Source organism: Petromyzon marinus, chromosome 2 (genome assembly GCF_048934315.1).
Source record: "Petromyzon marinus isolate PM22_M1 ecotype Great Lakes invasive population chromosome 2, UKy_Petmar_22M1.pri1.0, whole genome shotgun sequence".
NCBI classification, from domain to species: Eukaryota; Metazoa; Chordata; class Hyperoartia; order Petromyzontiformes; family Petromyzontidae; genus Petromyzon; species Petromyzon marinus.
This window is the reverse complement of record NC_133668.1, coordinates 1,879,826-1,904,459: the sequence shown is the minus strand read 5'-3', so window position 1 is coordinate 1,904,459 and position 24,634 is coordinate 1,879,826. Positions and strand designations below refer to the sequence as shown.

Here is a 24,634-nt window from a genome sequence, read left to right as displayed (position 1 = left end):
CAAGTCAAACAATAACAACCATAAGACAATGTAGATTAAAGTTATCAGGCCAACTCTGTACTACAAGTTCGGGGTATCCTCGGGGGAGTCCCCTCGGGCAGTGGAAACGTCACCCAAGTTGCCTCTGGTCCCAACTGTGAGCAATGATCGCTGCCCCCGGAGAAGACGCGGGGCCTTGCTTGAGGTTCAAACGCATCCCTGAGTCAATACGATTATTGACTGTTGCGTTAAACTGAGACCCGTCGTTTGGACGGAATGCTCTTGCGAATAACATCTGGCAACGCCTTAACTCTTGCTCGCGGGATGCAGAAGGTCTAAAAACCCGTAACAGAGTTGTTGGCGGCTTCAGGAAAGTGCTGTTGGATATATTTGGTCTGGAAAGCCAATCGGCCGATGAACGGAAACATATACTGTGCGTTATTAATGCGGAGGCAGTGTCAGAGGGACAAAGGTCTGTTTCTGTACGTTTAATAACATCCAGGTCGGGTAAACGTCTCAACAATTCCATAAGAAAATGTTACTGATGCTGCGTTGGCAGCGGTGCCACAAACACAATTATCAACAACAACAAACTCAACACGCTCGTGACCAACACCGTTACATTACAGAAAAATACAAATATATAATCGGCGACGTTTCGGGCAGTGAGCCCTTCATCACAGCGCATGGCAGTCACGAATACAAGTGTCCGTCCTTGAATGCACGGACGCATTTGCAGCGTGAGCTGGATAGTAACTCACACGCCTGGTCATGTCGGCCGGAGCAGCCGATATCATCATCAAGTTCCCGGTGTTGCTGCCGTGGGCGGTGAGATTGTTCCATCGACTTCAGACTACAACTTCCCCCCCCCCACCCCACAGTGAACACGTGGACTTTAGTGCTTCATAGACTGAACACGGCACCGACATTAAGTGATTACTGATTAAATGCATCTGTGCGGGTGTATGTTCAACTTCTTTCGCAGCGTACGTCAGCCAGCCGTGCTAATCCACTGCATCCACTCCCGCCTCACTGTTGACATGTGTACATGTACGGTGGTATCTCGATCCACTGCTCGATGATAGCATCCCCTTCGTGGTGGGGGGAGGGGGGGTGGTTTATTTTGACCATACTTCACCACACTGGACAGTGCGGGCTGATGAAGGCGAGCGCACATAGCAGCTGGGAGCGTAGACGGACAGTACAACAATTGATTTCGCTGCACTGCTTCTCTTCAACACACAACGTAGCAACAAGCAGCCTATAGCACCTGGGTTGATGCACGGTAGTTGCAGGGACCTTGCTACTTTTAGCCCTTGCTACGCAGCATCATCATCACCTCCGTAATCTTAAACTTCATCATAATGTCCTTTAATATTCATCTCCATGGTCATCTTCATCAGCATCTCAATCATCCTCATCTGTATAATTCTCATTTACATCATCAGCATCTCAATCATCCTCGTCGATATAATTCTCATTTCCATCAGCAGCATCACCATCAGCAACATCATCATCAGCAACATCATCATCAGCAACATCAGCAACATCATCATCAGCAACATGATCACATCAGTCAGCGCTTCGTGCGCACCCGCAGGGTCCCGCCTCCCGCTGCTCCGCGCCCACTCCTTCTCCTCCTTCTCCTCCTCTCCTCCCCCCCCCCCCACCACCTTCCTTCTCCCCCAGCTCCCTCTCTCTCTCTTCCCCTCTCCCCGCACACCCCTCACACCGTCCCGCCACGTCCACCCAGGACCGCCTCTGCGCTCGCCGCTACCTTCGCCGTTCCTCCGGCATCTCCTCATCACCACCACCACCATCACCACCGCCACCATCATCATATTTCCGCAGGTCGCGATGTCCCCCTCCTGCAGGTCGCCCCGCGGAGCTGCAGCTCTGTCTCCCGTCACGCTGACGCCGCCGCTGCCACTGCTGGTGGTGGTGATGATGGTGGTGGTGCTGCCCTTGGCGACGGTGGCTGCCTCCGCAGGCTCCGACGCTTCGCCGAGGGCGGCTGCCCGCGGCGTGAGCCTCCCGTTCGTCTTCGACCCTCGGGCGCGCTGCGAGCCGCCGTGCCTCCACCACGGCCTCTGCATCCGCAACGACACGTGCTTCTGTGGCAAGGGCTTCGAGGGCGAGCGCTGCCAGTTCGGTAGGGATCACCCACGGCGCGACAGACTTCGAGCGGCCTCGAGCGCCACGAGCCAGAGAGAGGCATCGACACCCAGAGAGCAAGGAGGGCCGGCCACAACCCTCAGCAGCACGGCCACCACTTAACCCACCAGCACAACCAGCTCGAGATACCAGCACCACCCAGTAGCCTCCTGCACTACGAGCTAGAGATAACAGCACCACCCAATAGCCTCCAGCACTACCAGCTAGAGACACCAGCACCACCCAGTAGCCTCCAGCACTACCAGCTAGAGACACCAGCACTACCCAGTAGCCTCCAGCACTACCAGCTAGAGACACCAGCACCACCCAGTAGCCTCCAGCACTACCAGCTAGAGACACCAGCACCACCCAGCAGCCTCCAGCACTACCAGCTAGAGACACCAGCACTACCCAGTACCCTCCAGCACAACCAGCTAGAGATACCAGCACCACCCAGTAGCCTCCTGCACTACCAGCTAGAGACACCAGCACTACCCAGTACCCTCCAGCACTACCAGATAGAGACACCAGCACCACCCAGTAGCCTCCTGCACTACCAGCTAGAGATACCAGCACCACCCAGTAGCCTCCAGCACTACCAGCTAGAGACACCAGCACTACCCAGTACCCTCCAGCACTACCAGCTAGAGATACCAGCACTACCCAGCTCCGTCCAGCACTACCAGCTAGAGACACCAGCACTACCCAGTAGCCTCCAGCACTACCAGCTAGAGATACCAGCACCAGCCAGTAGCCTCTTGCACCACCAACTAGAGATACCAGCACTACCCAGCATCCTCCAGCACTACCAGCTAGAGACACCAGCACCTCCCAGTAGCCTCCAGCACTACCTGCTAGAGACACCAGCACTACCCAGTACCCTCCAGCACTACCAGCTGGAGACACCAGCACCCTCCAGCACTACCTGCTAGAGACACCAGCACTACCCAGCACCCTCCAGCACTACCGGCTAGAGACACCAGCACTACCAGCTAGAGACACCAGCACTACCCAGCACCCTCCAACACTACCAGCTAGAGACACCAGCACTACCCAGCACCCACCAGCACTACCAGCTAGAGACACCAGCCCTACCCATCACCCTCCAGCACTACCAACTAGAGACACCAGCACTACCCAGCACCCTCCAGCACTACCAGCTAGAGACACCAGCACTACCAGCTAGGGACACCAGCACCACTCAATAGCCTCCAGCACTACCAGCTAGAGACACCGGCACCACCCAGTAGCCTCCAGCGCTACCAGCTAGAGACACCAGCAATACCAGCTAGAGACACCAGCACCACCCAGTAGCCTCCAGCACTACCAGATAGAGATACCAGCACCACCCAGCAGCCTCCAGCACTACCAGCTAGAAACACCAGCACTACCCAGCACCCTCCAGCACTACCAGCTCGAGATAGAAGCACCACCCAGTAGCCTCTAGCGCTACCAGCTAGAAATACCAGCACCACCCAGTAGCCTCCAGCACTACCAGCTAGAGACACCAGCACTACCCATCACCCTCCAGCACTACCAGCTAGAGAGACCAGCACTACCCAGTACCCTCTAGCACTACCAGCTAGAGACACCAGCACCACCCAGTAGCCTCCAGCACTACCAGCTAGAGATATCAGCACTACCCAGCACCCTCCAGCACTCCCAGCTAGAGAGGCCAGCACTACCCAGCACCTCTAGCACTACCAGCTAGAGACACCAGCACTACCAGCTAGAGACACCAGCACCATCCAGCACCCACCAGCACTACCAGCTAGAGACATCAGCACTGCCTAGTAGCCTCCAGCACTACGAGCTAGAGACACCAGCACTACCCAGCACCCACCAGCACTATCAGCTAGAGACACCAGCACTACCCAGCACCCACCAGCACTACCAGCTAGAGACACCAGCACTACCCAGCACCCACCAGCACTATCAGCTAGAGACACCAGCACTACCCAGCACCCTCCAGCACTTCCAGCTAGAGATACCATCACTATTACGAGCAGCACTGCTATCAGCACTACCAAACCACCGTCAGCACCACCAGCTCTACCTGCACCCATCCGCAGAGCTCGCAGCACCAGGGGCATCACCACCACCCTCGTCACTAGCATCACCACCCTCGTCACTAGCATCACCACCCTCATCACTAGCATCACCACCCTCATCACTAGCATCACCACTACCCTCTTCACTAGCATCACCACCCTCGTCACTAGCATCACCACCCTCGTCACTAGCATCACCACCCTCATCACTAGCATCACCACCCTCGTCACTAGCATCACCACCCTCATCACTAGCATCACCACCCTCATCACTAGCATCACCACCCTCATCACTAGCATCACCACCCTCATCACTAGCATCACCACCCTCTTCACTAGCATCACCACCCTCATCACTAGCATCACCACCCTCATCACTAGCATCACCACCCTCATCACTAGCATCACCACCCTCATCACTAGCATCACCACCCTCATCACTAGCATCACCACCCTCATAACTAGCATCACCACCCTCATCACTAGCATCACCACCCTCATCACTAGCATCACCACCCTCATCAGGAGCATCACCACCCTCATCACTAGCATCACCACCCTCATCACTAGCATCACCACCCTCATCACTAGCATCACCACACTCATCATTAGCATCACCACCCTCATCACTAGCATCACCACCCTCATCAGTAGCATCACCACCCTCATCAGCATCACCACCACCCTCATCAGCATCACCACCACCCTCATCACTTGCATCATCACCCTCATCACTAGCATCCTCCACCCTCATTACTTGCATCACCACACTCATCATTAGCATCACCACCCTCATCACTAGCATCACCACCCTCATCACTAGCATCACCACCCTCGTCATTAGCATCACCACCCTCATCAGCAGCAGCATCACCCTCATCACTAGCATCACCACCAACCTCATCAGCATCACCACCACCCTCATCACTAGCATCACCACCCTCGTCATTAGCATCAACAACAACCGCCATTCGCCACTAAGTGGCGGTGACGTCACCACGACGCTTGTGCCAGGCTATGTGCACCCTGAGGCCACGTGAAATGTCGAACGCCCGCTGGCAGGAGGTCACGGGGCAGACCCAGGTGCCACGGGTCGACTGACTGAGATGACTGGCTGATGCACCACCTGTGCTTCTACTGTGCCAACCTGCTGTGCTTTAGCCACCCGGCGCTCCGCTCGTTGTTCTGAGCGTCGCTCCTCCGCCCTCCGTTGTTGTCGGAGGGCGACTACCTCCAACTGCCCAGTAGCATCCTTCACGAACCTCATCCACAGAGGCCGATCTTGACACCGCTGGTACCAGTCATCGGCAAGTCCACTCAGCTCCACGTCCTCCTGTACCACGTCACTCCATCTCTTCTCTAGCCCGTGCCGCGCCTGCTTAGCCCCCTCAATCCGGCCGAACAAAAGCTGTCTCGGCATGCGGTGGCTGGGCATGCGGGCTACATGACCCAGCCATCGCAGCCTTCCCCGCCGGAGGAGCTCACCGATTGGACCTTGCCCAGATCTTTCAAGGATTTGTGAGCTCCTCACACAATCCAGTCTGGTTAAACCCAGTATGGATCGTAGGCAGGCCAGCCTATATGTTTCTAACCGGCGAAGATGTTCCATTAGGGGGGTCCACGTTTCGCAATCGTAGAGAAGGGAGGGAATGACCGTGGCCGAGAAGACCTGAAGCTTAGTGTGGAGCGACAGACCTGGTAGCTTCCACACAGCGTTACGCAACTGATGAAAAGATATTGCCGCTCGACTGATTCGGAGTGAGATCTCTGCTGTTAAACTGGAGCCAGTCATAAGCACACTGCCCAGGTATGGGAAACTCTCCACTCTCTCCACAACTGCCCCATCACCGATTGGGAGTTGTGGGGGTGGAGTGTCGGATGGTACAAAATACCCAGGCAGGTGCTTAGTTTTGGTGGGGCTGATGGTAAGGCCCCACCTCTTAGTGGCACGCTCCAGTCTCAGCAGCAGCGTCTCCAACTCTTCCACTGACTGAGCAGCTATTACCAAATCATCAGCATACATAACGTGGTTGAGCAATAGGGAGCCATCCCTTGACCGCACCCGGGCATCGATCAGCCTCCCATTATATCTGTACCATATGGAGATTCCCCCGGTACAGCTATTGAAGACTTCACGAACTACGTGGTCAAAATAGATGTTAAATAATGTGGAAGCCAGAGGACATCTCTGTCACACCCCAAGGTGTACAGGGAATGGCTCTGACTCCCGGCCACGTAGTTTTACCCGGGCCCGCTCACCATCATGAAGGTCCTTAATGATCGTGAGCAGAGGGTCAGGTACTCCAAAAGCACGAAGAACGACCCAGAGCCCAGGCCTACTGATGGTATCATAGGCCTTGACCAGGTCAATAAAGCAGAGATGTAGGTCTTGTTGGAATTCCCTACACCTCTGCTGTAGCAGACGGACAGAAAATATGGCATCTGTGCAGGACCGCCCTTTCCTGAAACCGCATTGGGGCTCCGCAAACCTCTCCTCAGCGTGCCTGGCAAGGCGATGCTGAATAATCCTTGCCAGGACCTTTCCCGGCACACTGAGGAGGGAGATGCCCCTGTAGTTGTTATAGTCTGTGCGGTCCCCCTTCTTAAAATGGGGGACCACCAGGGCATCCGTCCAATCCTGCGGAACCCGTCTAGTGGTCCAGACTGTTGTTATGATGTCATATAGGGCAGTCTGTGCACAAACGCCACCCTCCCTCAGCATTTCGCTTGGGAGATCATCTCTGCCCGCTGCCTTTCCTGGTCTCAGACTCCGGATCGCCTTCAGTACTTCCTCAACAGATGGCACCTCAGCCAGCCACTCACAGGGGGTGACTTCTTCCAATATTTGAGGCACCGCAGCCTCAGCAGGGTCACCCTCACTTTGTGCCACGATGTTTTCCTGGCTGATGGATTTTCCCTCCCCCAGGACCTCACAGAAATGCTCAGAAAATCTGCAAACCTGTTCCTGGGGGTCGGAGATTGGATCACCGTTTTTTCCCCTAATGATGGTAATAGGTGTGGCGATGCAGGTTACTTTTTTGATGGAGTTAAATAGAGATTTGTGATCACGGGCAACTGAGGCAGACTCCATCTCCTCAGCAACCCGCGACCACCACCCATCCTTGCAGCGCCTCACGGCTCTCCGAACCTCCGAGCGAAGGCTGCGGTAAGCCTCCTCATTCTCTGACGTGGGATTCTGTAGCCGATGACAGTGGGCCTGTCGCTTTTTCTCAACCATCCTGAACATCTCCTCTGTCAGCCAGGGTCTCTGGGGAGGTCTGGACCGCGTACCCAAAGCAGCCATTGCAGCTGCATGAGTCACAGTCCTAAACCTCGCCCATTTACCAACGACATCAGGAGGAGTCGGGGACGATGCCAATCCCAGCCGCAGCGATGATGAAATTCTCGCTTGTAACTTTCATCAGATAACTGAGACCAGGCCACTTTAGGTCGGAATGGGGTCCTGCGTGTACACCCACCACCGGAGTGGAAGAATGGCAGGCACATCTTACAGATGACTAGTCGATGGTCAGAGGGCAGATCAGCTCCACGGTAGGTCCTGGTGTCAAGGACATGGGCTCGCATCCGCTGGTCCGTCACTATGTAGTCCAGCAGATGTTCTTGCTTGGACCCGGCATGCATCCATGATGTTGTGTGGATGCGCCGATGCCGGAACAGCGTGTTGGTAATTACAAGCCCATGGGCTGCACAAAAATCTAGCAGCCTCCTACCGTTGTTATTGAGCTGATCTGGCCCATGCCCTCCAATCACTCCAGACCAGGTACCAGTATCATGACCAACTCGGGCATTGAAGTCACCCAACATGATGACTCTATCCCGAGGGGCCACTTTAGCCAGCACCTGTGACAGGAGGTCATAGAAGGCATCTGACTCATCGGCTTTGCCTGCATCCCTCCACAGATGTTCATCTTCGGTGGGGGCATAAGTAACCACGACCACCATTCCTCGCCTCCGGTTGATGGGAAGGCGAGCCCAAAGTAGCCTGGGGCTTACAGCTTCCCACACCTCACCGCCACGCTCCCACGCCCCCTTCATTCTTTTGTTCAAAAGAAGAGCCACACCCTGTTGTTTGGCAGTCTGCTGCCCCGAGTAGAGGAGTGTCCACCCCTCATGGTGGTAGGAGCCAGAGCCGGTGCACCGGACCTCCTGAATGCCGCATAGATCCAGGCGGTACCAGTCCAGCTCCCGACAGAGGAGTGGCAGCCTCTCCTCCGCAGTGAGCGTTCGAACATTCCACGTGGCCACCTGTAGTGGCTTTTCGTTGTTTCTGGAGGAGCCCCGAGGGTAGATATTCAATCTCCTGGCTCCGCCAATTGGGGTTTGGCCAGGAGACGTCATAGACGCCTGGCCCCCCGGGGCCTCCGGCACAAGCTTATTAGTTACATATTTCAGTTTAACTCGTGGTTTAGTGGTAATTAATTGAAGGTGGAGGGGTTACCAGCCCCTCGCACCCGTCCAGAGCCCCCGTTTAGCCCCTGTGGTGGACACAAATGCCATGAGGGGGGGAGCCAATCAAAATTGGACCTCCCCCCACAGCACTGTCCACGACAGAGTTGCCCGTCCGGCACCGCGAGGAGGTAGGGGGTTGTTTTGTCATTAGCATCACCACCCTCATCACTAGCATCACCACCCTCATCAGTAGCATCACCACCCTCATCACTAGCATCAACACCCTCATCACTAGCATCACCACCCTCATCAGCAGCATCACCACCCTCGTCATTAGCATCACCACCCTCATCACTAGCATCACCACCCTCATCACTAGCATCACCACCCTCATCACTAGCATCACCACCCTCATCACTAGCATCACCACCCTCATCACTAGCATCACCACCCTCATCACTAGCATCACCACCCTCATCATTAGCATCACCACCCTCGTCATTAGCATCACCACCCTCATCAGCAGCAGCATCACAATCAAGCGGCACAACTCGCTGTACTGGAGGCACAACAAACCGATTCCCGTGCGCGCTGATGGGTTCACTCTTAACAGCTGTCCCACGCGTGCCTTTGCGTGAACAATGCGAGGCTAAAGTAAGAGTGGTGAGAGTTATATTACAGCTGTACGCTTTGTGAATGTATTGCTCGTTTCTACAGCATTTAACTTTCGTCTTAGGAAAAAGAAAACCGTCTTTGAATGTGTTCAATTATAGTGCAAGTTGTGCACGTCTCTGTTTAAGTTTACGATGGGAAAGTTTTCGGTTCAGAGACCTGGTTGGAGGGCAGCTTGTTCCATAATCCCTCCTGGGACGGTGAAGTTCATAGATTTGTCTCGCCATGGAAATGTGGAATTTCCACCGCAGGCTCAGGGCTGCAAACTCGTTGTTTGAACAGGGATAACATCTGCAGTACCCTTGACATGTGCGATTTGTCAGTGGCTTAGCCAGCTCAATGCTCGGCGATTTGCCAGAGCTACAAAATTCGAAACGTATGTAAAGTTAAATTGCAAAAAAAAAAAGAAATTGCGTTTAAGCAACGAAAGTCTCCGAGAGCTCCCTTACCAAGCGGATAATCCATCGGCAATTAAGTTCCTGCCCAGTATACTGGCAGGGACATTGATCCATCGAGAGCTCATCATTCAGATGACTCAAGCCGCCTCCTATTCACCGGAGTTTGGTTTTGGGAGGGAGGGGGGGTTTCCGGCGTCGATAAACGAGCAAAATTTGTGATCCCAAGTCCCCGCCGCGACGCGGAGCGTTCATCGCCGTCACGTGGCGCGTTCATCGCCATCACGTGGCGCGTTCATCGCCGTAACGTGGCGCGTTCATCGCCATCACGTGGCGCGTTCATCGCCGTCACGTGGCGCGTTCATCGCCGCGACGCGGCGTGTTCATCGCCATCACGTGGCGCGTTCATCGCCGACACGTGGCGCGTTCATCGCCGTCACGTGGCGCGTTCATCGCCGCGATGCAGAGCGTTCATCGCCACGTCGTGGCGCGTTCATCGCCACGACGTGGCGTGTTCATCTCCGTGACGCGGCGCGTTCATCGCCGAGCTCGTTCACCTCTCAACTCGGCCCTTCTCCGCTCTCCCGGTAGCAGCAGAGCAGCGGTTGGCAAGCGTGACGAATAAACACGGCAACGACAACAGCAGCAGCAGCATCAACAACATCGACAACATCAACACCCAAAGCCGTACTGAGCCTCCGCCAAAGTGCCGTGTCACAATATTCGTCCCCACCCCCACCCCACCCCACCCGTGGAGCAGCGCAGTGCTACCCCAAGTGCAAGAACAACGGCCAGTGCCTCAGGCCAGGGAAGTGCCGCTGCCTGCCCGGCTATGGAGGTCGCTACTGCCACAAGGGTGAGCTTGGAGGGGGGGGGGGGTAGTGCCTCCTGGCTCCGTCGGTCACCCCTAGAGGTAGGGCTGAACGATGAATCGATTTAAAATCGATTAATCGCAATTTGAAACAAATAATGCGGTTTGCAAATCGCAAAGGCTGCGGTTTTTTTGCGATTTGAAAAGTCCTATTAATTTCTTAATGGGATTGTTTTAATGTATTATTATGACTGTATTTATTTCACTTAACAATCGTTCTATGTTTGATTGTTCAGTTTAAATAAAAAAAACATTTTAATAAATACATGTTGGAAGCAGTTCATATATTTTAAGTTCTCATCCTTGCATTAGAATATATAGAGCAGTTAATATTTCGATGGTACCGTGTGGTAATGCTCCATCACATGTTTCAAATCTATTACACAGTGAATATTAAACTGAAGCTTGACTTCAAAAAATTTAATCACGAATCAGTTTGCAATCGCAATATATGTCGGAAAAATTCGCAATTGGAAATTTTCCCCAAAACGTTCAGCCCTATCCCAGAGCCTTCTGGGGCGTTGCTTGAAAGGAGAAGACGCTCTGTAGTTATAATCAGCCGCGGTCAATCCACACGAATGCCCCCCCCCTCCCCCCCCCTTTCACGAGCCGACGATGTTAAAGATCTCACGCCTGCGACGCCGGCTCTCTCGATTGAAAACTCAGTTCAGTTCTTTAGAACCGATATTCTGTGCTTTCGTTTGCTGTCCTTCCCCCCGCAACCTCCGATTTGCACGGTTGGCTTACACCTACGGTGCGAAAGAAGTTCAACGCACGTACACATACGAGCTGATGTCATCCTCTGTGACGCATCCCATCCCTTGACTGCCACTCCACATTCACTCTTGACCATCAGCCACGCTGCTCTGCTCGGGGCCAAGGAGCTGAGATGCCACGCGGCCATGGGCCCTGTCCTGGGCCACTTGTGTTGTGTTAGAGATTCACTTAACAATTCACTTGTGTTGTGTTAACAATTCACTTGTGTTGTGTTAACAGTTCACTTGTGTTGTGTTAACAATTCACTTGTGTTGTGTTAACAATTCACTTGTGTTGTGTTAACAGTTCACTTGTGTTGTGTTAACAATTCACTTGTGTTGTGTTAACAATTCACTTGTGTTGTGTTAACAATTCACTTGTGTTGTGTTAACAATTCACTTGTGTTGTGTTAGCAATTCACTTGTGTTGTGTTAGCAATTCACTTGTGTTGTGTTAACAATTCACTTGTGTTGTGTTAACAATTCACTTGTGTTGTGTTAGCGATTCACTTGTGTTGTGTTAACAATTCACTTGTGTTGTGTTAACAATTCACTTGTGTTGTGTTAGCGATTCACTTGTGTTGTGTTAGAGATTCACTTGTGTTGTGTTAACAATTCACTTGTGTTGTGTTAACAATTCACTTGTGTTGTGTTAACAATTCACTTGTGTTGTGTTAACAATTCACTTGTGTTGTGTTAGCAATTCACTTGTGTTGTGTTAACAATTCACCTGTGTTGTGTTAGCGATTCACTTGTGTTGTGTTAGCAATTCACTTGTGTTGTGTTAACAATTCACTTGTGTTGTGTTAGCAATTCACTTGTGTTGTGTTAGCGATTCACTTGTGTTGTGTTAACAATTCACTTGTGTTGTGTTAACAATGCACTTGTGTTGTGTTAACAATTCACTTGTGTTGTGTTAACAATTCACTTGTGTTGTGTTAACAATTCACCTTGTGTTGTGTTAACAATTCACCTTGTGTTGTGTTAACAATTCACTTGTCTTGTGTTAGCGATTCACTTGTGTTGTGTTAACAATTCACTTGTGTTGTGTTAACAATTCACTTGTGTTGTGTTAACAATTCACTTGTGTTGTGTTAACAATTCACTTGTGTTGTGTTAACAATTCACTTGTGTTGTGTTAGCAATTCACTTGTGTTGTGTTAACAATTCACTTGTGTTGTGTTAACAATTCACTTGTGTTGTGTTAGCCATTCACTTGTGTTGTGTTAACAATTCACTTGTGTTGTGTTAGCCATTCACTTGTGTTGTGTTAACAATTCACTTGTGTTGTGTTAGCGATTAACTTGTGTTGTGTTAACAATTCACTTGTGTTGTGTTAGCAATTCACTTGTGTTGTGTTAACAATTCACTTGTGTTGTGTTAGAGATTAACTTGTGTTGTGTTAACAATTCACTTGTGTTGTGTTAGCAATTCACTTGTGTTGTGTTAACAATTCACTTGTGTTGTGTTAACAATTCACTTGTGTTGTGTTAGCAATTCACTTGTGCTGTGTTAACAATTCACTTGTGTTGTATTAACAATTCACTTGTGTTGTGTTAACAATTCACTTGTGTTGTGTTAACAATTCACTTGTGTTGTGTTAATAATTCACTTGTGTTGTGTTAACAATTCACTTGTGTTGTGTTAACGATTCACTTGTGTTGTGTTAACAAATCACTTGTGTTGTGTTAACAATTCACTTGTTTCGTTTTCCGCCGGACAAATATCTGAAGTCGCGACCCAGGTGCGAAGAGGCGCACCAAAGTGTTTCTCTCTCTTCCGCGTGTGCAGCCGTCTGCGAGGGCGGCTGCCTGAACGGCGGCGAGTGCGTGCCGGTGCACGCCAGCGTCAAGTGCTCCTGCAAGTCGGGCTGGGTCGGCACTCGCTGTCAGGACGGTGAGTGAGGCGCAAGCATCCCAGACGTAGCCGCCGTCATCATCTCCCGACAGAATAATAAAAACACACACCGCCTGCCATCAACCTCCCCGACAGCCACACTCAGTCAGCTACCTGTCTTGACTAGCAACACTCAACCAGACTCAGCCAGCTACCTGTCTTAACTAGCAACACTCAACCAGACTCAGCCAGCTACCTGTCTTAACTAGCAACACTCAACCACACTCAGTCAGCTACCTGTCTTGACTAGCAACACTCAACCAGACTCAGCCAGCTACCTGTCTTAACTAGCAACACTCAACCAGACTCAGCCAGCTACCTGTCTTAACTAGCAACACTCAACCACACTCAGTCAGCTACCTGTCTTGACTAGCAACACTCAACCAGACTCAGCCAGCTACCTGTCTTGACTAGCAACACTCAACCACACTCAGCCAGCTACCTGTCTTGACTAGCAACACTCAACCACACTCAGCCAGCTACCTGTCTTGACTAGCAACACTCAACCAGACTCAGTCAGCTACCTGTCTTAACTAGCAACACTCAACCACACTCAGCCAGCTACCAGTCTTAACTAGCAACACTCAACCACACTCAGCCAGCTACCAGTCTTGACTAGCAACACTCAACCAGACTCAGCCAGCTACCTGTCTTAACTAGCAACACTCAACCACACTCAGCCAGCTACCTGTCTTAACTAGCAACACTCAACCACACTCATTCAACTACTTGTCTTAACTAGCAACACTCAACCACACTCAGCCAGCTACCTGTCTTAACTAGCAACACTCAACCACACTCAGCCAACTACCTGTCTTAACTAGCAACACTCAACCACACTCAGCCAGCTACCAGTCTTGACTAGCAACACTCAACCAGACTCAGCCAGCTACCTGTCTTAACTAGCAACACTCAACCAGACTCAGCCAGCTACCTGTCTTAACTAGCAACACTCAACCAGACTCAGCCAGCTACCTGTCTTGACTAGCAACACTCAACCATAGTCAGCCAGCTACCAGTCTTGACTAGCAACACTCAACCACACTCAGCCAGCTACCTGTCTTAACTAGCAACACTCAATCACACTCAGCCAGCTAACAGTCTTAACTAGCAACACTCAACCATACTCAGCCAGCTACCTGTCTTAACTAGCAACACTCAACCACACTCAGCCAGCTACCTGTCTTGACTAGCAACACTCAACCACACTCAGCCAGCTACCTGTCTTAACTAGCAACACTCAACCACACTCAGTCAGCTACCTGTCTTAACTAGCAACACTCAACCACACTCAGTCAGCTACCTGTCTTGACTAGCAACATTCAACCACACTCAACCAGCTACCTGTCTTGACTAGCAACACTCAACCACACTCAGTCAGCTACCAGTCTTAACTAGCAACACTCAACCACACTCAGTCAGCTACCTGTCTTGACTAGCAACACTCAATCACACTCAGCCAGCTACCTGTGTTGACTAGCAACACTCAACCAGACTCAGCCAGCTACCTGTGTTGACTAGCAACACTCAACCACACTCAACCAGCTACCTGTCTTAACTAGCAACACTCAACCATACTCAGTCAGCTACCAGTCTTGACTAGCAACACTCAACCAGACTCAGCCAGCTACCTGTCTTAACTAGCAACACTCAACCACACTCAACCAGCTACCTGTCTTAACTAGCAACACTCAACCAGACTCAGCCAGCTACCTGTGTTGACTAGCAACACTCAACCACACTCAACCAGCTACCTGTCTTAACTAGCAACACTCAACCACACTCAGTCAGCTACCAGTCTTGACTAGCAACACTCAACCAGACTCAGCCAGCTACCTGTCTTAACTAGCAACACTCAATCACACTCAGCCAGCTACCTGTCTTAACTAGCAACACTCAACCACACTCAGCCAGCTACCTGTCTTAACTAGCAACACTCAACCAGACTCAGTCAGCTACCTGTCTTAACTAGCAACACTCAACCAGACTCAGCCAGCTACCTGTCTTAACTAGCAACACACAACCACACTCAGTCAGCTACCTGTCTTAACTAGGAACACTCAACCACACTCAGCCAGCTACCTGTCTTAACTAGCAACACTCAACCAGACTCAGCCAGCTACCTGTCTTAACTAGCAACACTCAACCACACTCAGCCAGCTACCTGTCTTGACTAGCAACACTGAACCACACTCAGCCAGCTACCTGTCTTAACTAGCAACACTCAACCAGACTCAGCCAGCTACCTGTCTTAACTAGCAACACTCAACCACACTCAGCCAGCTACCTGTCTTGACTAGCAACACTCAACCATAGTCAGCCAGCTATCTGTCTTAACTAGCAACACTCAACCAGACTCAGCCAGCTACCTGTCTTAACTAGCAACACTCAACCACACTCAGCCAGCTACCTGTCTTGACTAGCAACACTCAACCACACTCAGTCAGCTACCTGTCTTAACTAGCAACACTCAACCACACTCAGTCAGCTACCTGTCTTAACTAGCAACACTCAACCAGACTCAGCCAGCTACCTGTCTTAACTAGCAACACTCAACCAGACTCAGCCAGCTACCTGTCTTAACTAGCAACACTCAACCACACTCAGCCAGCTACCTGTCTTGACTAGCAACACACAACCACACTCAGTCAGCTACCTGTCTTAACTAGCAACACTCAACCACACTCACCAAGCTACCTGTCTTGACTAGCAACACTCAACCATACTCAGTCAGCTACCTGTCTTGACTAGCAACACTCAACCACACTCAGTCAGCTACCTGTCTTAACTAGCAACACTCAACCACACTCACCAAGCTACCTGTCTTAACTAGCAACACACAACCACACTCAGTCAGCTACCTGTCTTGACTAGCAACACTCAACCACACTCAGTCAGCTACCTGTCTTAACTAGCAACACTCAACCACACTCAGTCAGCTACCTGTCTTAACTAGCAACACTCAACCACACTCAGCCAGCTACCAGTCTTAACTAGCAACACTCAACCAGACTCAGCCAGCTACCTGTCTTGACTAGCAACACTCAACCACACTCAGCCAGCTACCTGTCTTAACTAGCAACACTCAACCACACTCAGCCAGCTACCTCTGTTAACTAGCAACACTCAACCACACTCAGTCAGCTACCTGTCTTAACTAGCAACACTCAACCAGACTCAGCCAGCTACCTGTGTTGACTAGCAACACTCAACCACACTCAGTCAGCTACCTGTCTTGATTAGCAACACTCAACCACACTCAGTCAGCTACCTGTCTTAACTAGCAACACTCAACCAGACTCAGCCAGCTACCTGTCTTGACTAGCAACACACAACCACACTCAGCCAGCTACCAGTCTTGACTAGCAACACTCAACCAGACTCAGCCAGCTACCTGTCTTAACTAGCAACACTCAACCACACTCACCAAGCTACCTGTCTTAACTAGCAACACTCAACCACACTCAGCCAGCTACCTGTCTTAACTAGCAACACTCAACCAGACTCAGCCAGCTACCTGTCTTGACTAGCAACACTCAACCACACTCAGCCAGCTACATGTCTTAACTAGCAACACTCAACCACACTCAGCCAGCTACCTGTCTTGACTAGCAACACTCAACCAGACTCAGTCAGCTACCTGTCTTAACTAGCAACACTCAACCACACTCAGCCAGCTACCTGTCTTAACTAGCAACACTCAACCACACTCAGCCAGCTACCTGTGTTGACTAGCAACACTCAACCACACTCAACCAGCTACCTGTCTTGACTAGCAACACTCAACCAGACTCAGTCAGCTACCTGTCTTAACTAGCAACACTCAACCACACTCAGTCAGCTACCTGTCTTAACTAGCAACACTCAACCACACTCATTCAACTTCTAGTCTTGACTAGCAACACTCAACCATACTCAGTCAGCTACCTGTCTTGACTAGCAACACTCAACCACACTCAGCCAACTACCTGTCTTAACTAGCAACACTCAACCACACTCAGTCAGCTACCTGTCTTGACTAGCAACACTCAACCACACTCAGCCAACTACCTGTCTTAACTAGCAACACTCAACCACACTCACCAAGCTACCTGTCTTAACTAGCAACACTCAACCACACTTAGCCAGCTACCTGTCTTAACTAGCAACACTCAACCACACTCAACCAGCTACCTGTCTTGACTAGCAACACTCAACCACACTCAGTCAGCTACCTGTCTTAACTAGCAACACTCAACCACACTCAGCCAGCTACCTGTCTTAACTAGCAACACTCAACCAGACTCAGCCAGCTACCTGTCTTAACTAGCAACACTCAACCACACTCAGTCAGCTACCAGTCTTAACTAGCAACACTCAACCACACTCAGCCAGCTACTTGTCTTAACTAGCAACACTCAACCACACTCAGTCAGCTACCAGTCTTAACTAGCAACACTCAACCACACTCAGCCAGCTACCTGTCTTGACTAGCAACACTCAACCAGACTCAGTCAGCTACCTGGCTTAACTAGCAACACTCAACCACACTCATTCAACTACTAGTCTTAACTAGCAACACTCAACCACACTCACCAAGCTACCTGTCTTGACTAGCAACACTCAACCAGACTCAGCCAGCTACCTGTCTTAACTAGCAACACTCAACCAGACTCAGCCAGCTACCTGTGTTGACTAGCAACACTCAACCACACTCAACCAGCTAGCTGTCTTAACTAGCAACACTCAACCACACTCAGTCAGCTACCAGTCTTGACTAGCAACACTCAACCAGACTCAGCCAGCTACCTGTCTTAACTAGCAACACTCAACCACACTCACCAAGCTACCTGTCTTAACTAGCAACACTCAACCACACTCAGCCAGCTACCTGTCTTAACTAGCAACACTCAATCACACTCAGCCAGCTACCTGTCTTAACTAGCAACACTCAACCACACTCAGCCAGCTACCTGTCTTAACTAGCAACACTCAACCAGACTCAGCCAGCTACCTGTCTTAACTAGCAACACTCAACCAGACTCAGCCAGCTACCTGTCTTAACTAGCAACACTCAACCACACTCAGCCAGCTACCTGTCTTAACTAGCAACACTCAACCAGACTCAGCCAGCTACCTGTCTTAACTAGCAACACTCAACCACACTCAGTCAGCTACCTGTCTTAACTAGCAACACTCAACCACACTCAGCCAGCTACCTGTCTTAACTAGCAACACTCAATCACACTCAGCCAGCTACCTGTCTTAACTAGCAACACTCAATCACACTCAGCCAGCTACCTGCCTTAACTAGCAACACTCAATCACACTCAGCCAGCTACCTGTCTTGACTAGCAACACTCAACCACACTCAGTCATTCATAATAAAGGTTTTTGGGTTAGATCGCGTTTATTTATAAATGTGTCGTAACCCTCCACCACCCGACACGGCCAATCAGCAAAGAAAAGTGTCACGTTGACAAAAGACAAATAATTCACTACTTCAGCCCACCGGTGTGTTGAAGAGTTAATCCACATTTACAGTTTGAGTACGACGTTTCGCTGGTAAATACTTCCAGCATCATCGGGCAATTCGCCAGAATGGTAAAGCCCTCGCTTGCTCCCGGTTTTATATAGAGCAGAAGAGTGACGTCATCACTTAACTCATCAGGTGCAGTGATTAGAGGCGGAGGGGGGGGGGTAATGTAATTATATAATCGATTAGTAATCAGTCATTGGTTATGATTAGTAATGAGTTGTAGATTAGTAATTCTTTAAATCAAAATGTAATGTGTATTATTTAATAATACGCTTCCAGGCCGCACTGAGCCGGTAGCTGTCAGAGCGATTAAAGTTATTCTTGTTCCTCTCAATTTCAATGGATTCTCTAATTAGTCTTTGCCAGTAATAATTAGTTTTACACACCACTGCAACATTGTCAGTTAAGTGATGACGTCACTCTTCTGCTCTATATAAAACCGGGAGCAAGCGAGGGCTTTACCATTCTGGCGAATTGCCCGATGATGCTGGAAGTATTTACCAGCGAAACGTCGTACTCAAACTGTAAATGTGGATTAACTCTTCAACACACCGGTGGGCTGAAGTAGTGAATTATTTGTCTTTTGTCAACGTGACACTTTTCTTTGCTGATTGGCCGTGTCGGGTGGTGGAGGGTTACGACACATTTATAAATAAACGCGATCTAACCCAAAAACCTTTATTATGAATAATATTGGTCGCGAAAGCCTACGTGTTAAACACACTCAGTCAGCTAACAGTCTTAACTAGCAACACTCAACCACACTCAGCCACTACCTGTGTTGACTAGCAACACTCAACCAGACTCAGCCAGCTACCTGTCTTAACTAGCAACACTCAACCACACTCAGTCAGCTACCAGTCTTAACTAGCAACACTCAACCACACTCAGCCAGCTACCAGTCTTAACTAGCAACACTCAACCACACTCAGTCAGCTACCTGTCTTGACTAGCAACACTCAACCATACTCAGCCAGCTACCTGTCTTAACTAGCAACACTCAACCACACTCAACCAGCTACCTGTCTTAACTAGCAACACTCAACCACACTCAGTCAGCTACCTGTCTTAACTAGCAACACTCAACCATACTCAGCCAGCTACCTGTCTTAACTAGCAACACTCAACCACACTCAGTCAGCTACCTGTCTTGACTAGCAACACTCAACCACACTCAGCCAGCTACCAGTCTTGACTAGCAACACTCAACCACACTCAACCAGCTACCTGTCTTGACTAGCAACACTCAACCATACTCAGCCAGCTACCTGTCTTGACTAGCAACACTCAACCACACTCAGTCAGCTACCTGTCTTGACTAGCAACACTCAACCACACTCAGTCAGCTACCTGTCTTAACTAGCAACACTCAACCACACTCAGCCAGCTAACAGTCTTAACTAGCAACACTCAACCACACTCAACCAGCTACCTGTCTTAACTAGCAACACTCAACCACACTCAGTCAGCTACCTGTCTTAACTAGCAACACTCAACCAGACTCAGCCAGCTACCTGTCTTGACGAGCAACACTCAACCACACTCAGTCAGCTACCAGTCTTAACTAGCAACACTCAACCACACTCAACCAGCTACCTGTCTTGACTAGCAACACTCAACCAGACTCAGCCAGCTACCTGTCTTAACTAGCAACACTCAACCACACTCAGCCAGCTACCTGTCTTAACTAGCAACACTCAACCAGACTCAGCCAGCTACCTGTCTTGACTAGCAACACTCAACCACACTCAGCCAGCTACCTGTCTTAACTAGCAACACTCAACCACACTCAGTCAGCTACCTGTCTTAACTAGCAACACTCAACCATAGTCAGCCAGCTACCTGACTTGACTGGCAACACTCAACCACACTCACCAAGCTACCAGTCTTAACTAGCAACACTCAACCAGACTCAGCCAGCTACCTGTCTTAACTAGCAACACTCAACCATACTCAGCCAGCTACCTGTCTTGACTAGCAACACTCAACCACACTCAGTCAGCTACCTGTCTTAACTAGCAACACTCAACCAGACTCAGCCAGCTACCTGTCTTAACTAGCAACACTCAACCAGACTCAGCCACCCAGCAATACTCATCCACCTGCATTGATCTTCCCGTAGTTTAGTGCGTGTGTTTAGTTTGTTGCTCTGCCCCCCCCGCCCCACACCTCCGATTGGTAAGGTTGGCTACGTACTGTGCAAAAGAAGTTTTACAAACATACGTACAGCTCGTTCTAACAGCAATACTGCCAGACCCATCACTCGCCCATCTACAAGCGGACACATCCACCCACCACCATCCACCCGCAGCAAACGGATTGCGGTGCTTGATCATGTTCAATGTTTTCCATAAGAGGTTTTTTTGGGGTGATATCGTGTAAATAAATAAGTTAACGCGATCGCGTAAATAGATAAATTCATAAATAAATTTACGCGATCTAACCCACAAAAAAAAGCTCTTATGGATGTTATTGCTCGCGAAAGCGTACGTGTTAAAATGTTGAATGTTTGCTCGCCTGAGCACAAGCTTTCGTTGGTGGCATTTTGTAATTCCTCATGCATATCGATTCTGCGCAATTGCGTCCGATCATAATATCTAAAAACGACGGTCCTTTTATTTTTGCACTGATTTTTTTTTATTTTTTGCAATGAGGACTCAGCCAGGTTGTCATCACAGCCCCTGTGTCACGGTGGTTGTCTTGTTGCTGGCCCGCGTGTATCTTGGCTGGACTCGAGGAACGTTTTGTCACTCTTCTGCTGCCCCAATCTAGCCGTGTGCCCCCAGGGCTGCCGCAACGGTGGCAGCTGCGTGACCCCGGGCATCTGCAGCTGCCCCCATGGCTGGGAGGGAGGCGCGTGCCACATGGGTGAGGGCGGCGCGTGTGGCTAAGGCGAGGGGCACGCTGCGTTCGATATGCACCGTAGCCTCTACTCCTCCCCAGGACATTCTGCAACATTGTTATTCATCGTGGGACCTCCTTTGCCAGTACCAAAATATGATCATAAGTTTGGCCCCTTTTTTTTCTGGCAACAAAACAGCTGTGTTAAGATGTCAAAACACCAAACTGAAACCTTTTACAAGGAATCATGTCTGCATTAACCACAATGCTTGTGGTCAGAATGCAAATTTAAAAAAAAAACACACTCTGATAATATATGTGGCATTGTCTTTGAAACTGATTGGTCCACACCAGAGACAGCTTTCTTTTGAGCCTAGTGTGGACCAATCAGTTTCAAAGACAATGCAAATATTATCAGTATGTTTTTTTGTTTGCATTCTGACCACAAGTATTGTGGTTAATGCAGACATGATTACTTGTAAAAGGATTCAGTTTGGTGTTTTAACATCTCAATACCTCTTCTTGGTTCTTTCAGTAAAGTCACGTAGAAGGTAAATAATAAAATAATAAAAATATAAAACATAATAAAATAAAATTCTCATTATTTCCATTCTACGTGACTTTACCGAAAGAACCATGAAGATGAATCCCTTACAGTCACGAAAGCTTTAAATTGAAATCTTAACACCTGTTCTGTTGCCAGAAAAAAGGGGAAAACCTATTCCACCAACATTGTATTCGTTTTGCTCCATGTGGCCGGCCTGGTGTCGTGACGCGTCCCCTCTCTGTTGCCGGCTTGCGTGTAACCCCCCCCTCCCTGCCCCAGCTGTTTGCGGCAAACCGTGCCGCAACGGAGGCAAGTGCGTGGCTCCGGGAAAGTGCCGCTGCCGCTCACCCCACGCCGGCCCTCAGTGCGCCGATCGGCTCAAGGTGTGAGAAGCCTGGAGGGCCCTCCCCCCCCCCCCACCTCTCTCCCACCGTGGGCCCACGTCCTCTGCAAGTTCTAGGGTGCTTCAGTGATCACAATGACGATGACAATGAGTGGTTGCGCATTAAAACAACGACGACAGTGCTCTTAGCTGACCGGACTTGCAAGCGGCTTGCCCAGCGAGCCCCCCTCCACCCCGCTCTCTCAACACCACTCTGCCACCAGCGTCCGTCTCACGCAGCCACCACAACACACACCGTTCACGGCTCGAAGTGCTGGTCTCATAGCCCGACTCTGGGCTCACCGTTGGGGCAACAGTTTTAGACGATGAAAAGCCATTAGCAGGCTTTTTTTTTAAGGCCCCCCCCTGTTTTCTTGGGAAATAAATGCACCGCACCGGAGCTGTCTGATGTTCCACGAACGGTCTGCGCTTCACGTTTATGACAAGGGCATCAAGGTCCCACGCGCATGCGTACTGGCTATGCATCGACTTCCACAGACGCACGGCAGTGTTACGTGGTGGTACATCTTCAAGTGTGCAACTTAAAAATGTAAGCAGCTGTGGAGGTGTTTGTGTGTGCAAACGTGTGCACAGAATCAATGCAATCACGACATGCCTACCTTCACCTACTTCACGAGTACTTTATTAAATTACAGATACCAGTGAAGAAAACCATACCTGTGTCCCTTTATTTTATATTTTACAGAATATACAGGTTTTTTTTTCAAAGTTTCTTGTGTTTGTGTTTAAGTTTGGTAAAAACATAGCATTGCCACGGTTACATTAAATGTCGTCTCCATTTAAGCAGTTGTAAGATATTCCAGACAATATCTCTTGAAGATATGTACAATTCCCTTTGTACAACACAAAGTAGTTGTTAAGAAAGCTTAACAATAACTTATATTGTTCTGGTATTCAGTGGCAGCAGGCGTTCTAAGGAGAAACAAAACATTGATTCCTATGCCGCAGTCGGTGACGTACCGGCTAAGATGTCTTGCATGTAAAAATGTTCCCTGTGAAAATAAATACGTGAAAAATTGTCCTACCAAACTAACAACTCTGTTAAAAAAAGAATAACACGTGGGAAACGCCTAGGGGAGGGTTTCAAAGCCTCTTGGTCTGCTTGCGGAGGTAGATGTGACCAGACTGACACCCACACCCAGTAAGCCACTCCACCACATACAAAGGGTTAGGGCAAAGTACAAACACAATTTTTAAAAATACAAGTTACAAAAAGCCAAGAACCCTGAAGAGACCGCTGTTGGTGTGTGCAGATCCTCGGGGTGCCCCCCCCCCCCCAAGTGAATTAGCACCGTAGCCTCGCTTGATGCAGATCCTTCATCTCAAGAAGTCCCGCTGTCTCGGCAGGTGATTTCAGCACGCCCGTGATCCTCTTCATTTACTTCCCCTGCTTCGCCAATAACTGCAAAACAAACAATTCGCACTTTGCAAAAAAACGAACGCGTACTTTGTCGACCCGTGTGTTTTTTGGAAACAACAAAATGTCATGAGCAGGTGGGGCCCACCAGGCCTTGGTCCAGCTCCTCTCAGATGGACAGCGGGGGGGGGAGCAGAAAGCCTGTTGTGTGGGCACCATAACAATGGTCATACACCACGAGGGAGAGTGAACTTGGCTGCGGCAAAGGGACATTTGGGTGGCGCAGGGCCCACCCCACTGTGGGAATCCGATGCTGAATCGGTGCATGCAGCAGACTGCCTCTCAGGGCCTTATTGCCATGATTATTGACTCGCGTGAAGAGGAAAATAAACCACTTTTAAACAAATTCATTTTGGTAATGTGCAGCAACAGCCATGTTGTTTTTGGAGCTCTAAAAATAATTCCTCCGCTCAGCTTGCGGCAATGATAGCAACTGACGTGGGCAGCGGGACCCTCGCCCGAACGATTTACACCCGAAACCAGCAGCCTGAAGAAGACCAGAATCATTCTCCCCAAATGGGCGCTCAGCAAATGAAGGGTTTTACCGGCCGCGGGCGAGGCGGTGTTGCCACCGCCGTTCCCTTACCCTGCGGCCGCACGCGAAACCGGAGAAGCCAGGCCGGCAGGAGCACGCGTTGGGAGCGGTGCAGCGGCCGCCGAACTTGCACGTTTGCTGGCACACGGCTGGGCGGCGACGGCGGGGAGCAAAGAGGCACAACAAACAA

General features: G+C 50.1%; 2 protein-coding genes and 2 long non-coding RNA genes across 6 annotated transcripts in view; 1 reads left to right on the top strand and 3 right to left on the bottom strand.

Annotated features, from left to right (window-relative positions):
- The first annotated feature begins 1,641 nt into the window (after nucleotides 1–1,641).
- On the top strand, nucleotides 1,642–23,511 carry LOC116949662 (uncharacterized). Its single transcript, XM_032967232.2, has 5 exons — nucleotides 1,642–2,131; nucleotides 10,422–10,517; nucleotides 13,079–13,183; nucleotides 21,474–21,569; nucleotides 22,369–23,511. The coding sequence occupies exons 1-5, from the start codon at nucleotides 1,837–1,839 to the stop codon at nucleotides 22,476–22,478; spliced, it is 702 nt and encodes a 233-aa protein (XP_032823123.1). The 5' UTR covers nucleotides 1,642–1,836; the 3' UTR covers nucleotides 22,479–23,511.
- On the bottom strand, nucleotides 13,177–17,505 carry LOC142925677 (uncharacterized). 3 transcript variants are annotated; one of them, XR_012942643.1, is made up of 5 exons: nucleotides 17,439–17,505; nucleotides 16,086–16,700; nucleotides 14,405–15,757; nucleotides 14,077–14,158; nucleotides 13,177–13,953 (listed from the first exon to the last, which is right to left on the bottom strand). It is a non-coding gene; the product is annotated as an uncharacterized LOC142925677 (long non-coding RNA). The 3 variants fall into 3 exon arrangements; XR_012942641.1 differs by having other exon boundaries at nucleotides 14,405–16,700; XR_012942642.1 differs by lacking the exon at nucleotides 17,439–17,505 and adding an exon at nucleotides 16,988–17,054 and having other exon boundaries at nucleotides 14,405–16,700.
- On the bottom strand, nucleotides 19,670–20,528 carry LOC142925678 (uncharacterized). Its single transcript, XR_012942645.1, has 3 exons — nucleotides 20,462–20,528; nucleotides 20,339–20,420; nucleotides 19,670–20,174 (listed from the first exon to the last, which is right to left on the bottom strand). It is a non-coding gene; the product is annotated as an uncharacterized LOC142925678 (long non-coding RNA).
- LOC116944363 (von Willebrand factor D and EGF domain-containing protein-like) overlaps nucleotides 23,140–24,634 on the bottom strand; it is a 40,162-nt gene continuing 38,667 nt past the window's right edge. The window contains exons 31-32 of the mRNA XM_076068529.1: nucleotides 24,496–24,593; nucleotides 23,140–23,894 (exon numbers count right to left, since the gene is read on the bottom strand). Of these exons, the coding sequence (XP_075924644.1) occupies nucleotides 23,871–23,894; nucleotides 24,496–24,593 (122 nt within the window). The 3' untranslated portion in view covers nucleotides 23,140–23,870. The remainder of the gene's footprint in view (nucleotides 23,895–24,495; nucleotides 24,594–24,634) is intronic.